Here is a 13,617-nt window from a genome sequence, read left to right as displayed (position 1 = left end):
GATAAATCACTTCAAAGTACAATTTTATGTAAAATAATAGTAAGGCTGATCAAAAATCATAAATCCCGTCAGATTTGTTGCTGCAATTTGTAAGTATTGCATTCCTTGCACATATATTGTCAGCGTGCTGATTTGCATTTCCCTCCCGAACTTGCAGCACTTCATTTTCTTAAGTGTACAGCCTAGTACTGGGGTAAAAAAACGAGCATGGAGGTAGGCAACTCTTACAAGAGGCAAAGCCAGTGTTTAGTTTTGAATGAACCATGATTTTAGATTCACAGAGAGATACAGCCTAGAAAAAAAAAGTTATTCAACCCACCAAATCCAAACCGATGATCAACCACACATTCTCATCTGTGAAATTTTGAAAAGATCAGTTATTGCCTTTGGCACTTGCCTCAAATGCCTCTCCCTGACTACGAATTCTATTCCCTTCATTTCTCTTCCAGAGATTATAGGTCCATTCTACTTAATCCTTTCTCCCAAGACAAACTCTGTTCTGAGGAGTCAAACTTGTAATCCTTTGCTGTATTGCGTCTAAAACAAGTACATCTTCAATTAAATTACATTAGATCAGGTGGGTTCTCAGTGAAGCCCGCTGCTGTTTGCAGCACTCTTGCATTCCATGTAAAAACAAAGGCGACATCTGATTTGCCCTAAATTGTTTGCTGGTGACTTTGTTTCTTGTAAAAGGAGATCTCAAATCTCTCCAAGATTTATAACACTCATCCTGCTGTTCCATTCTACATGCCAAAGTGGATAACTTTATATCTGCCATCTGCCGTCTTTTTATGCACTCATTTAAGCTGTCTGCTTACCTTTACAGATACTGTGTCTTATCAACAATGCTTGCCATCTTTTCTTTCTATTATTAATTAACTTAAACACTCCACATTCAGTCCCATCGTCCATTCAGCCAAACTCTGCTGGTTTGCAGGCATTTCACCGTTTAACTGCTGGGTTCCCCAAGGAATACAAAATGGGGTTGAGTTTTGTTGGGTTTCATTATGCTGGAGATTTGCCTCTTCCATCCTGGCTCTTCGTTGATTTCAATTGTGATTCAAGGCATTTAGTTTAGGGCAAGGTTACCTTTAATTTTTCAAATTGATTTTATCTGTTTTTAATATATTTTAAATATATATATATTTGGTTCTAATTATGTAAAGCAACTTTAAAATGATTGAAATTCATGATAATTATGACGGAAAACAATGTTCCAGCTTATATTTACCTCTGACCAGGAATGCTTTGTAGATCGGCTTCTACCAGCACCATACAGTCCCAATTACTGTCCGGATCTAACTGCCTATTTTGAGAGCTGGTAGGGCCAGAGTGAATTGTACCCTGCATCAGGTTAGGTCAATTTAGATATGTGTGGGCCATGCACAGCAGTGCCTGACAGCAGGCTGTGGTCCTGTAAAGCCTGATCTATTGAGGATTTTTAGTTACTGAGGTAGCCGCAAATCTAAAGCCTACCAGACACAGTTTACTGACTTGAAAATAACGCCCTTATCTCAACCCATAGTTTAATTTCTGTGCACAATTATCGAGCCATCAGAAAACATTGGCATTAACCGTTGCATCTGTGACCTTTGCAGCCACAAGATCCAAGTGATTTGTTAGCCCCTAATTCTGTAACTTTTCTCAGTACTTTTTCCTTGAGTGAAAATGATCAATTAATATTTTTCCATTTTTCCAAATATTTCAACATGTCAAGTGTGCCGGCGTTCTCAATCTTGATGGTCTTGAAGCCATATGTCTGTATTGACAATCTATCTATTTATCTCTATTTATACCACAAATTTATTCAAATCTGTTATGAATGCTTTGTAAATTCAGGTAAAGAGTCCTTAATTTTGACCTTAGGTAGCCAAAAATGCTGGAGGAACTCAGCGGGTGAGGCAGCATGTATGGAGAGAAGGAATAGGCGACGTTTAGGGTCGAGACTCTTCTTCAGACTGATGTCGGGCGGGGGGTGGGCGTCGGGAAAAAGAAAGGAAGAGGCGGAGACAGGAGGCTCGTGGGAGAACTGGGAAGGGGAGGGGAAGGAGGGAGAAAGCAAGGATTACCAGAAATTGGAGAAGTCAATGTTCACACCACTGGGGTGTAAATTACCCAAGAGAAATATGAGGTGCTGTTCCTCAAATTTGCGCTGGGCCTCACTCTGGCAATGGAGGAGGCCCAGGACAGAAAGGTCGGATTCGGAATGGGAGGGGGAGTTGAAGTGCTGTGCCACCGGGAGATTAGGTTGGTTATTGGGAACTGAGCAGAGGTATTGGACGAAGCGATCGCCAAGCCTGCGTTTGGTCTCACCGATGTAGAGCAGTTGACACCTGGAACAGTAGATGCAGTAGATGAGGTTGGAGGAGGTGCAGGTGAACCTCTGACTCATTTGGAAAATACTGATTGGGTCCTTGGATGGAGTCGAGGGGGGAGGTAAAGCGACAAGTGTAGCATTTCCTGCCGTTGCAAGGGAACGTACCGGGGAGGGTTTGGGTGGGAAGGGACGAATTGAGCAGGGAGTTATGGAAGAAACGGTCTCTGCGGAAAGCAGAATGGGGAGGAGATGGGAAAATGTGGCCAGTGGTGGGATCCCGTTGGAGATGGCGAAATTTTGACCTTAGTTGTTTCTGGGTTTTTTTTAAAAAGGAGGAAGTGATAAACCCAGTACATACAGATCGGATAGTCTAATTTTATTTTTTACCAAATTATTGAAAAGAAAATGGTAAACCGTCTTATTGTCTCTTTAGAAAAGCACAAATTTAATAAGGGGCAGAACCTAGGTTGAATGTCCTGTGTCAGAATGTTGGTGTAGGAATGTGTAAGAATCTGGTAAAAAATAAAAATAAGAGGCTGAATGTCCTGTGGTGAGTTATTCATCTCCTGACTCTCCAAGGCTATTCCAGCATTTAAAGCAATGCCAGAAGCATGATGGAATACTCTCCACTTGCCTGGATGAGTGCTGCACCAATAAATCTCACCGAGTTTGATATGAAAAAGGACAATGCGACCTGCTTGATTGGCGCCCCATTTACCACCTCAAATATTTGTTCCCACAGTGGCTGTAGTGTGTTCCACCTGCAAAGTGCACTCCATTTCCCTGCCCTGGCTACTTTGACAGCACGTCCCAAATGCAAGACCTCTAACATAAAGGAGGACAAGGGCAGCAGGTGTATAGAAACACCATTCCTGTGGGTTCCCACACATCACCGACTAGTAAATCCATTGCTCCCCTCCCCTGTTGTTGCTGTTCTGAATCATGGAACTCCCACCCCACGGTTCTGTGCAAGTACCTTCACTAAAAGGATTGCAGCAGTTTAAGATGTCAGCTGTTCTGCGGCAAATGGGTTTGAGAAATAAATGCAGGACCCTGCCAACAATGAATAAAATAAACACAGAGCAACACATTTGACACAGTGCCTCCATCGGTAGAGGTCTGCACCAAATGGGTAATAAAGACTAGTGGATTTAAGATATGTGGATTACACATGAGTTGTGTGATTAAGTTCAGATATAAATTGATTGCTTTCAATCATTTGTACAAATCATCCCAAGAATAAACATGAAAATATTTGAGGGATAAGAATTCATTATTTGCACCCTAAATTTAAAACAGACTTTCTGAACGTGGCTGTAAAAATGGTTAAAATATCTTTCTAGCTCAGCTGATGTGTTCACATTTTTGCTACATTGCTCAATGGCTATTTAGGAACCCTTTCCAAGTGAACAAATTCTCCCCTCACCTTCGTGCACTCTGCAGGGGAAAGGTACTGATTAGTGGAATATGCAATCTTTTCTCACCTTTTTCCTCCACCATAATAATACAGGGGTTTTACTCTGAAAGATGTAACATTATTATATCGATAAACAATGCTACACCAATATGAAGACTTCACTGGAAAATGTAAATTCTTTCAACTTGTGAGCCAGAGTATGATATTTTTATATCCATAGCAATAAAGAAACTGGGCAATTAAAAGCAATACAAATAATATACATTTGAGCAGATTACCAACAAAACATAAAGCGCATTTCAAAATCCTTACCCAATAAATATATACATCTTTCTTCACTAAAGAAAACTAAAAATCATGAGTGAATAAGAAAAATTAGTGATTAGTCATTGTAGATCCTTGGAACGTTGTATTAGTCGATATGTATGTACAGACCCTTGGACCTGAGAGAGTGTCGGTGAAATGAAAATAAATGCAAAGCCCAGCAAATGGCTTCTTGTGCCTGGTTTGGCAGAAAATGATACTGCAGTAAGCCCGTGTTGCAAAGGTGGAACAGCAGTAGAATGTACAGAGTCCACTTTAAATAATTTGTAAAATAAAATAATTTTCAATTCCAAAATTTTGAAGTGCATTATAATTGATTTTTAAATGATAGCTGATGGGGTGAGGAGGAGGTGGATGGTGAAATTCACCCACAGAAAGTTTAGGGTATAATTTGATCATTTATTAGCAGGTTAAATCTAATCTCATTAATGTGCATTACAATCGTTTAAAGGCATCATAATTGTTTTGAAATGATCTGGTCCTTCTATAAAAATCTCAAGCTTGGAAAACCTGATACTTATTTGAAGATATGAATAAATTGAGCACATACGTCCATGCAGGCACATACACACACACACACCAATATACGCACACAGACACGCACAAAGAATGGTGCTGAATCTGCTCAGGTCCTGTTTTCCAAATACGTGGGTGTTTGTCACTGGATTCTTTAAACACAAAAACAAAGTGACAAGGGCAGTCAGAGGTTCTTATCTATCAATCTCTTTTTTCTGTTTTTGCCCATTCTGTCGTCCTTCGAAAGTGCGATTGGATTTATAAATTCTGAAACATAATTTGCGGTGCAGCTGTCAAAAGGTTGAGGCAGATACTGTAAACTGTACCATCATGAAAGTATATATTATAGGGCATGCATTTGTTTCATTGAGGGATAATTAAAATTGGAAGCACATGGAACTTTGTTAGTTGTTGTAATGCCCTTTTTTAAATAATTCATTCACATAACGTGGACATCACTGGCAAAGCTGGAATATTATTGTCCATTCCTAATTGTCCCTGATCTAAAACAGCAATTAAAAGTCAAATCACATCAGTGGATACGGAACTGAATAATCTCCAGGCTTCTTGAAGGATATTAGTGAACCTAATGATAATTTTATAAATCACTTAAGATTTAAACCAATATCTTAGATCAGATTTAAATAGTGTGTGCAAATTGTACGTTAACCATAACTAGTGCACATGCTGCCAAAAAACTGAAACTACAGGAAGATTAGTCAGTATCTGTGAAAAGAGAAACAAGTTGTTATTGTTTCAAACTGAAGATTCTCCACCTGAACTGGGAGAGAAAGCAAGTTGGTTTGAAGAGAGGATAAAACAAAATAAATAAATCTGGCCCAGGTTGCTGTGAAACTGGCGACCTTGATCAGCGATATTCCCTTTGTCCATCTCTCTCCCACCCTCTGCAGATTAAAACTGGTGTGTTTTCTCCAAATTCCAACATAGGGTCATAAAACTAAAATGTTAACTCTGTTTCTCTGTGGGGGGAAAAAAATAAACTGCTGGATGAACTCAGTGGGTCAGACAGCATTTGTGGAAGAAATTACAACAAACAGAAAATCTTTCCTCCACAGATGCTGCCTGACTTGCTGAGTTCCTCCTTGTAGTTTTTATTTTCGCTCTAGCCTCCAGCATTTACAGTCACTGTTTTTTTATATGTCTGAAGAAGGGTTTCGGCCCGAAACGTTGCCTATTTCCTTCGCTCCATAGATGCTGCTGCACCCGCTGAGTTTCTCCAGCATTTTTGTGTACCTTCGATTTTCCAGCATCTGCAGTTCCTTCTTAAACACTGTTTTTTTATAGACAGATGCTGCTTAACCTGCTGACTATTTCCATAATTTTCTGCTTTTATTTTAAATTTTCATCATCTGCATTTTTTTTTTAATTTACTGCCTAACATATTGTTTCCTGACACTCAGTGCTCACAATTAAAATAAATATCTTCAAATCATCGTGTGAAGAAGGGTCCTGACCCAAAATGTCACCCATCCTTTTTCTCCAGAGATGCTGCCTGACCCGCTGAGTTACTACAGGACTTTGTGTCTATCTTCAAATGATTTCATAGACTTTCTATTGACAACCCCCAAACATAGCTGCAAACTCTTCTGTTGAAAAGCTTTCTGAGAATTTGAAATTTCTCAGACTTTCATCTCACATCTTCTTGACTTCATCACTCCTTAATCTCAGACCTACATTTTGGTGTTCATTCCCTATATCTCTCTGCATCTATAACATTTCCTACTTTTCAAACTTCCTTTAAAATCTAATGACCAAGCTATCAGACACTGCTCCAACTATTTCTTCGTTTATCTTGGTATTGTTTTAATACATGATAAAAGCATTTTTTTCCCCATTGGCTCTGCATGAAACCTGTTGCATTTGTGAAGTTGATGCAGAAAGTGTCATTCATCTTATTAATATTGTGGTTAAAGTGGAATAAACTAGTTACTACATCTCATTTGCTGTAGATATTATTCTTACTATGCTTTCACTAGTTTTTAAAATCATCTACCTACCCCTCCGAACACCAAATAATGACTGCATGATCCGTTTGTTTTACAGAGTGTTTGAAGGTTGCGTGATTTAAGAAGCACTGCAACAAAAATATAGATATCATTTCTGTACGCACTCCTCAAACTGTACGTTCATTCATACATCTCAGAATATCATTATTGATTAGATGTGACAAAGTGATTGATAATATATAGTAAATTGAAAGCAGGAATGACCATTAATGCATAATGAAAGCCACCGTTGCTAAAATGGTAGGACAGCGATCAGTCTCTGATAGTTAGTGATGAATGTTCCAGTGTCTGCTGTATTGAAGCAGCAGATCCTGAGCTGATTAAAGTGCTTGGTGCATCAACTTTACTACCCCACCTCCTCGTATCAGCATAAAGCACAATGGCACATTTATGGTTAGACCGTGTAGGACTGAGAATTCCTTAATCACCACCATTCTTGAGGATCTAATTTAATGGTTTAACATGGCGCATTTATTTCTTTTGACGCAGGTCTACTGCCCTGACTGCTTGCGGGTTTATGAAACTGCAATTCCGTTTCAATCCATCCTGTCGACATTTAGAAAATTCTAAATTAGGCAGCTAGTGCTCTCTGCATGCTAATGCTGGGTTAGAAGCAGCATAGTCAGCAGATGGATTACGGCAGTAAAATTCAAATAACTTTTACAAGAATAAGATTGCTATTCATATATTACACCAATTGAAGCAAGCAGAGCATTTTCGGTATAGACTTGAGCTAAAGCAAACATCATTCAAACCATTTGCACAAATCCCTGGCTTTATGCTCAGGTTTTCCATTCATACCAGACAGGAATGTTATTCATCATTTAATAGTGTTGATTTCAATTCTGAAAATGATAAAAATTTCTTTCCCCAGCTGCACAATCTTTTCCTGATACTCAGCAAATTGAACCACCTTTTAAAATAAATCACCAGAAATGGAAGATGATCAATAGAAACATTTAATATACTGATGTTTAACTCTTTCATTGCCACATGTCCTTCAGTTAAGACACTGCAGCAAGAGACTGCCAACAAAAAAAGCTAAGCCTTCCAAATGGAATGCAGCGTTTGTGAAGCTGCCAGCAGTATGCACTGTTTTATAAATCACTCAAGTCTTGAGAAATGCATTCCATTCTTACTGCAGAAGTTAAAAGGTTATTGCCACATAATATGCTTCAATTCTCTCCCTTCTCCCCTATTTTGGGGTCTGTTGCAGGTATTTTACAATCCTTTGCGTTACACTGCACATTCCCCCTCACATCCGGTAATTCTTGTCTCTGTTCTTTCTTCACACACACTCTCTCTCACAATCAATCACTTACTCACTCTATCCACACATACGCGTGCAGACACACACACACACACGGCAAGATTATGCTTTGCGGTAATTAGCAGACTCATCTGACTTCCACCATTTTATAGAATTCACAGTATCACAGCATGCAGAAAAGAGTGTTTATAAATAAACAGAAAATGTCTTGAAGTGGAACGAGCCCTCGCTGGTTTCATTCAGATGAAAAGGTTGATGTTTTTCTTCCATTATAAATTAATTCAACTCTTCTCAAAAAATCCCTTTTTATTGCCTTTTAACATTTTGGCACAGTACAAATTGGTGCTTTTACAAGATAAACCTGTAAAGTCATATTTTGGGGCTTAGAAAGAATTTCCATATAAATATGTTTGACTGCATCCTCATAGCATTGGCTTTAAAAATTACAGAATGCCCTTTTTAAACTGGTCAGCTCATTTTTTTTTTCCAAAGTCACGAAAGCGTCTTGAACAGCTTTCTCTTCTTAAACATAAGTTACAGGTTAGAAAATAGTTTATTTTATTTTATATATATATATATATATATGTGTATATATATATATATATAATCACTTTTTTAATCAGCCATGGTTGCTTTGATATAAGCATATACAAGAAAACAGTCTTGGGGTTTGCACTTTTTACAAAATTCTGACACCTTGTGCATTCGATTGCATATATATATATATTATATATACACATATGTATATTACATATTATATATATATTATATATATTATATATATATATATTACATACATATATAATGTACAGGTCAGATCTGAGTCTCCTGGACCTTTTCCTTGGTATGTGTCTGTATAATAAATGGCTCAGGTATTGTGGTGTTGAGCGAGTTACCCAGGCTGTTCTCTGTCCAATGAGCCCCATGTGCTGGTTTGTACGTGTTATAGTTCATGTGGTCGTGGACTGAGGGTACGACAACAGCTCCTTCTGATGGCGTGAGATCTTCCTCCATGTTAATGATCTCTGTAGTCCTGGCTGCCGCCACCGTGCTCCGTTGTTGGTGCCGCTTGCGAAGTTTGTAAAACACTATGAGCATGGCAGCTGCCAGCAGTGTTACCGCCACGAAACATCCGATGATGATCTTTGTGGTTTTCATGACTTCGTCCAGGCTGGTGCGAGATGTGTCCATGGCAGCCAGTGTGGGCACCACCACCACTGTTTTGGGACTCCTCGTGCTCTGCAGTAGCACTGTGGGAGTGGAGATGAATGCTGGCTTGTAAGTGGGCGGCGTCGACAGAAATGGCGGAACTTTAGTCCTGACGGTCTCAGGTGTTGTTTCCACGGTAACTGTGGAAAAGTAGGTGTAATTTGACGTGTTGATCTCTGCCATGCTAACTCTGAGGAAGGCAGATGCATCGGCATTCCCTGCCACATTGGTGACCATACATTTGTAGTTACCAGCATCTGTTATTAAAACGTGCAAGAAGTATAGGGTTCCATTGTTAAATACAGACATACGGGGATGTGTTGAGCCATGACTCAATATCGTGTTATTTGGCAACAACCACCGAACAGATGACATGGAGGACGTTCGACATTTCAGTTTGGCCGTTCTCCCTTCAGAGATGTTTAGGTTCTGTGGTGGCTCCAGGATCACTGGACGAGAGCATTGGAAAGTGCCTTGCTCCACTTCTGTCAAGTATCTTCCCCTCATGTGAAGTGGGGCGTGGCAGCGGCCACAGCAGGTAGAGTTTGTGGGGATGTACTCTCGCAGCCACCAGGTGAGCCAGAGGATATCGCAATCGCAACTCCATGGGTTGTGGGTGTAAGTGCAACTCCACCAGGTATCTCAGTGGTGCAAACAGATCATGTGGCAGTGAAGTAAGGTTATTGTGGGCCAGATTTAGTTCCACTAGTGCAGTGAGGTCATCAAAGGCATTCCGCTCAATCAGATTGACTTGCGAATTCATCAGCCAGAGCTTTTTTAATGATTTAAGCCCCTGAAATGATCCTGGTTTAATTGCAGGGAAATGGTTACTGGACATTTCCAGCTCTTCTAACCTCACCAGTGGTGTGAGATTTGGCATGTCCTTCAGGTTGCACATCCCCAGGTTAAGGTATTTTAAGTTAATTAAGCCCTCGAAAGCACCATCCAAAATGTATTCTAGTTTTCTAAGCTCCCCCAGATCCAGGCGCAGCAGGGATGGCACCCTGTTAAAAGCATATGATGGAATGCTTTCGATGGGATTGTTCCTGAGCCACAATTCACGCAGTTTTGAAAAGGACTCGAATGCGCCACTTGGTATCACAGTCAGTCTATTCTCAAACAACTCCAGTGTGTTAAGGCTAGTCAGTCCATTAAATGCACCAACCTCTATTTGCCGGATGGAATTCCGGCCGAGCTGTAAGACCTCCATGTGGTACAGATGTCGAAAGGTGTCTGCCTTTATAAGCTGGATGTTGTTTTCCATGAGGTTGAGGTACCGGGTATTAGAAGGGATCCCTTGAGGGACCTCCTTGAGTCCACGGCGAGTGCAGACCACTTTGCTGAAGTGATTACTGCAGGAGCAGATTTCTGGACAACTCTGTTCTCTGTTTGATGCTTCGCACATACTCCACATCCGTACCGTGAGGTAGACAAGAAGAACCAGGGCAGCATTCCAGGTGTGATGCACAGTTACCTGCCACAAGAGATTCATGATGTGGCACATTCATAATTCACCATAGTCTGGGAACGGCACTGATTTGAAAATCGGCTCTACCCCGGCACAGCAGGCTACCAGTGCCTGTAGCGATCGACACTGAAAAGGGGAGGGGGTGGGGTTGGGGAAAGAGAGGAGAGCGATGCAATGAGGACGGCCTGTCACACCTACCTCGACAAAAGTGCAGTCCCTGGTTTTCATGCACTAGATACTAGTGCTATTTTCTCCTCTTCCTTTAAAAAAATAAAGGGTTCGCAAAATGGCTCCTAATAAATCCAAACCAGTAGAAAGGACCAACAGAGGTGAGGCCCAATTGGCTACGCAGGTGCATGCATCCTCTCTGCCCCAGAGAGCAGCGCCATCAACAGTCGCGGTTTTTGTCCTCTGAGTTGAGAATGCTGTCGAGTGCACTCCATCGCTGATAAAGCATCCAGGCGCTCTGCTTTGTGTGGAGCGCTTCCTCTGTTTCTTTTTCTCCCACCTCTCTCCGCCGCCGTTACCAGTCTCTTTCTTGGTGTAGCTTTGCTCGCTAATCTATTTCACTCTCCTCTCTGCCAGCATCGGCTGATTTTAAAAACAGCTACGAGCAGCATATTGCAGTCAGCAGCTTAACTTGCCAGTTCTCCACCAGTAGACGCAGCAGCTGCAGGCTGCCTCCCGCACAGTTAGCAATAATCCGTTGATTGCTCCAAGGGGAGGGGGGAGGCGATTGGAGGAAGAAAAGATTGCCGGAGAGCGCTCCCTTTCTCTCACTGATGAAATGAAAATCTTCAGTGATGAGCCTTTTTTTTAAATGTTGGCAAAATTAGCATCCTAACAAAAGGAAAGAAAGGTCCTGTTCTCTTCCCACTGTATTTTGTGTGATACCCTTTTTTTGTTTTCAGGTAGTCAGTTGTGGTAGTTTCCTTTTAGTCTTTTGTCCTGTTAATAACGTCTTTGTTGGCCAGTGACTTAACAGCTGCAGCAGAAACCTCTGTCTTCTGGAACAATTTATTTCTTTTTCTCGCGTCCCCCTTTGCAGCCAGCCACACAGACTGCGCTCTCATCTCTTTGTCCTTCACTCAGAACGTGAATGTATTGCTGACGCATGTCGTAATAAGCAGTACATTGGTGTGATGCAGTGCTCTTGTATGTATTAGCTAGCTACACTGTCCCACCAACCCCCCCCCCCCCCCTCCCCCTCCCCTCTCCCCCACTCCAGCCAATTCATCCTTCTCCCTGCCTCACTGTCTTCTCCAGGAGTTTGTTCTAAATGCTTCCAGCCGTGTTGCATTTTATATGAATATATAACCTGTGAAGGGGATAGCAATTTCAGATCTTGTGGTGCTCTTTCTATTTTGGTCTATGCTGAATGCATGAGAAGTGGTGGTTGAGTCAAGTAGCAAATATGTTGCAGTGATTTAAGCTAGTTTACTGTCCCGAGTCCCTGTTGGGATAAACATGAATTGATGTTTCAACTGCTGGGGGCCAGTAAACTGCAATTGGTCAGCTGTCTGCCAGTGTTACGTCATCCCTTGTAGTGCTGAGCTGGCTGCTCTGTGGATGGCAAGACAATCTGTTAGGTGGAGAGAGAGATGTTCAAGTGTAGTATGGAATGGGAGAAGGAGAAAAGACAGCAAAGCAAAACGGAGTCTTTGTTCTGGACGACTTCACGCAATTAAAGTACAAATATCTCCCTTCAATTTTCATCCTTCATTTCCTCACATGACAGGGACATCAAGGTACTCCACCAATTTAGGACTGCTCTGAATTTTCAGTGTTGTGTTCGGTTGTCTACCAGCAGATGCTGCTTATACTGAGTTCAAAGGCTAATTTGACTGATGGAGTGTTTAAGAAAGAACTGGAGATGCTGGAAAAATCGAAGGTAGACAAAAATGCTGGAGAAACTCAGCGGGTGAGACAGCATCTATGGAGAGAAGTAAATAGGCGATGTTTCGGGTCAAGACCCTTCTTCAGACATGTCAGGGGGGGCGGAAAAAAGAAAGGAAGAGGCGGAGACAGTAGGCTTATGGAAGAGGAAGGGAAGGAGGGAGAAAGCTAGGAAATATCTGAAATTGGAGATGTCAATGTTCATACTGCTGAGGTGTAAACTACCCAAGCAAAATATGAGGTGTGTTCCTCCAATTAGCGATGGGCCTCACTTTGGCCATGGTGGAGGCCCAGGACAGATATGTCGGATTTGGAATGGGTGGGGTTGAAGTGCTGAGCCTCCGGGAGATCAGGTTCGTTATTGCGAACTGAGCGGAGGTGTTAGGCGAAGCGATCGCCAAGCCTGCGCTTGGTCTCACCGATGTAGAGCAGTTGACACCTGGAACAGCGGATGCAGTAGATGAGGTTGGAGGAGGTGCAGGTGGAAAGACTGCTTGGGTCCTTGGATGGAGTCGAGGGGGGAGGTAAAACAACAAGTGCAGCATTTCCTGCGGTTGCAAGGGAAAGTACCCGGGGAGGGGATGGTTTGGGTTGAATGGGACGGATTGACCAGGGAGTTACGGAGGAAACGGTCTCTGTGGAAAGCAGAAAGGGGAAGATGTGGCCAGTGGTAGGATCCCGTTGGAGGTGCTTAAAATGTCAGAGGATTATATGTTGTATGCGATGGCTGATAGGGTGGAAGGTGAGGACAAGGGGGACTCTGTCCTTGTTATGACTCGGGGGAATGTGGATTGAGAGCGGAGCTGCGGGATACAGAGGAGACCCTGGTGAGAGCTTCATCTACCATAGAAGAGGGGAAACCCCGTTCCCTAAATAATGAGAACATCTCCGATGCCCTAGTGTGGAACACCTCATCCTGGGTGCAGATGTGGCGAAGATGGAGGAATTGAGATTAGGGGATGGAGTCCTTACAGGAAGCAGGGTGGGAAGAAGTGTAGTCCAGATAGCCATGGGAGTCAGTGGGTTTGTAGAAGTCGGTTAGTAGTCTGTTACCTGCGATGGAGATGGAGGTATTTTTCCCATGCAAGTATTGGTCGTAGCCCGCCTTATACAGTAGCTGTCTAGTAGTAGCCATGCTTCCAGCAAAGCTGTTCCATTATAACTGTAATATGG

General features: G+C 41.9%; 2 protein-coding genes across 2 annotated transcripts in view; one reads left to right on the top strand and one right to left on the bottom strand.

Annotated features, from left to right (window-relative positions):
• Window positions 1-13,617, top strand: part of snd1 (staphylococcal nuclease and tudor domain containing 1) — a 736,770-nt gene that overhangs the window by 349,674 nt on the left and 373,479 nt on the right. The gene's annotated exons all lie outside the window — the stretch shown is intronic.
• Window positions 2,673-11,629, bottom strand: LOC129707879 (leucine-rich repeat-containing protein 4-like). Its single transcript, XM_055653293.1, is given in 2 exon segments — window positions 2,673-9,695; window positions 9,697-11,629. Coding segments are annotated over 2 exon segments (1,899 nt in total). The 5' UTR covers window positions 10,585-11,629; the 3' UTR covers window positions 2,673-8,684.

Source organism: Leucoraja erinacea, chromosome 22 (genome assembly GCF_028641065.1).
Source record: "Leucoraja erinacea ecotype New England chromosome 22, Leri_hhj_1, whole genome shotgun sequence".
In the NCBI taxonomy this organism is placed as follows: domain Eukaryota; kingdom Metazoa; phylum Chordata; class Chondrichthyes; order Rajiformes; family Rajidae; genus Leucoraja; species Leucoraja erinaceus.
The sequence above is the reverse complement of the archived record's forward strand: the minus strand, read 5'-3'. Positions and strand labels throughout refer to the sequence as shown.